At 43.3% G+C, this 1,772-nt stretch overlaps 1 protein-coding gene across 1 annotated transcript in view; it reads right to left on the bottom strand.

Moving 5' to 3' along the window:
* Positions 1–1,772, bottom strand: part of GRAMD1C (GRAM domain containing 1C) — a 41,288-nt gene that overhangs the window by 6,202 nt on the left and 33,314 nt on the right. Inside the window, exon 11 of the mRNA XM_023517861.1 lies at positions 311–421. Coding sequence (XP_023373629.1) covers positions 311–421 — 111 coding nt within the window. The remainder of the gene's footprint in view (positions 1–310; positions 422–1,772) is intronic.

The raw sequence follows: 1,772 nt of genomic DNA, 5'->3' as shown, positions 1-1,772 counted from the left end.
ACCTTAAGCTGTCCCCCTGGGTAGAGTGCCATGGCATCACAGCTCATAGCAACCTCCAACTCCTGGGCTCAAGCGAGTCTCCTGCTCCAGCCTCCCGAGTAGCTGGGACCACAGGCGCCTGCCACAATGCCCAGCTATTTTTTGGTTGTAGCTGTCATTGTTGTTTGGCAGGCTGGGCTGGATTCGAACCCACCACCTTGGGTGTACGTGGCTGGCGCCTTAGCCACTTGAGCTACAGGCGCCAAGCCAGCAACTAAAGAATTATTGAAATAATATGGTGAATACAGGGGGATGGGGTGGGAATACTTACTTTAAAGACTTCTCTTCTTGGAGGTGGAGGCGGTAAAAGGACTGAGCAGCATACTCTATCTTTGACAGCTTCAAGAACAGCATCACGTTCAACAAAACCAGCACCAGCACGCTAGGCAGAGCCAATCACACCGGTTAATCCACACTTACTAAGACCTGAAGCACTGCTACTGAGAATATATGTGCGAAGGCTTTAGAAATACATATTATATAGACTATTTTCCAGTTATTATTCCTGTTTAAATCAATTATCCCCATCTTATTATATGAAATACTTTTTTTTTAAGACACTATGTCACCCTCATAGAGTGCTGTGGCATCACAGCTCACAGCAACCTCAAACTCTTAGGCTAAGCGATTCTCTTACCACAGCCTCCCAAGTAGCTGGGACTACAGGCTCCCGCCACAACACTGGGCTATTTTTTTGTGGTAGTTGTCACTGTTGTTTTAGCAGGCCGAGGCCAGGTTCGAAATGGCCTGCCTCAGTGTATGTGGCCAGTGCCCTAACCACTGAGCTGCAGGCACCAAGCAAATAATTACTTTTTTGAAGACCCAGTCTCACTCTGTTACCCCAGGCTATGGTGCAATGGCATTAGCCTAGCTCACAGCAACCTCAGTTTCCTGGGTTCAAGTGAGCCTCCTACCTCAGCCTCCTGAGTATCTGAGACTACAAGCACCTGCCACAACAGTTTTTCTTACTGGCTAGTTTTTCTTGCTCTTGCTTAGCCTGGTCTCAGACTTCTGAGCACAAGGGTTCCTTTTGCCCTTGGCCTTCCAGAGTGCTAGGATTATAGGCATAAGCCACAGTACCTGGCCTGAAATGATTACTTTTAAGTATTACTGGGTGTTGAGAAAAAGATCCTGTAGTAAAAGTCCTTGAACGACTCCAACTCACAGGTTGGGGTTCTTTCTGACCTCTCTCTTCTCTGCTAAAATCCCAGTCAGTGTCTTCTCTGCTAAAATCCCAGTCAGTGTCAATATGCAACCACCAGCTCAGAAATCTCCCAGGTGAGCTTTCAGATTCTATTTTTGGGTGCCTTGGGCTTATGCAATTACATACCCATAATGCTGCATTTCAAAAAGGAAATGAAGATCAATATGGAGCTGATCTTAGGTAAATCATGACCTATCTCTAATTCCCAGTGGAAGCTAACACACACACACACACACATACAAAAGACCACTCAGCAAAAATTTCTCTAGTTCATGTTGGACAAAGGAAGTATTAAATACCAAATATATATTAATGGTGTCATTTATGAAATATCACATGATAATGAACTTAACGTATTGGTTTTCTCAGCAGCCTTTCAAGTGCACGAATACATACCTAATTATACATATTTATAGATAATAAGTGGCATTGTATCTCTCTACTTATTTTTTCAGATAAAATATTGACTTGCCCTTAAAAATGTATAGTATATACTCTTCTTTATTCATTGGGAATATTTTTTTTTTTT

This window comes from Otolemur garnettii, unplaced genomic scaffold (assembly GCF_000181295.1).
Source record: "Otolemur garnettii isolate 467f Iridium unplaced genomic scaffold, OtoGar3 scaffold00122, whole genome shotgun sequence".
NCBI classification, from domain to species: domain Eukaryota; kingdom Metazoa; phylum Chordata; class Mammalia; order Primates; family Galagidae; genus Otolemur; species Otolemur garnettii.
This window is presented reverse-complemented; position numbering and strand designations above follow the sequence as displayed.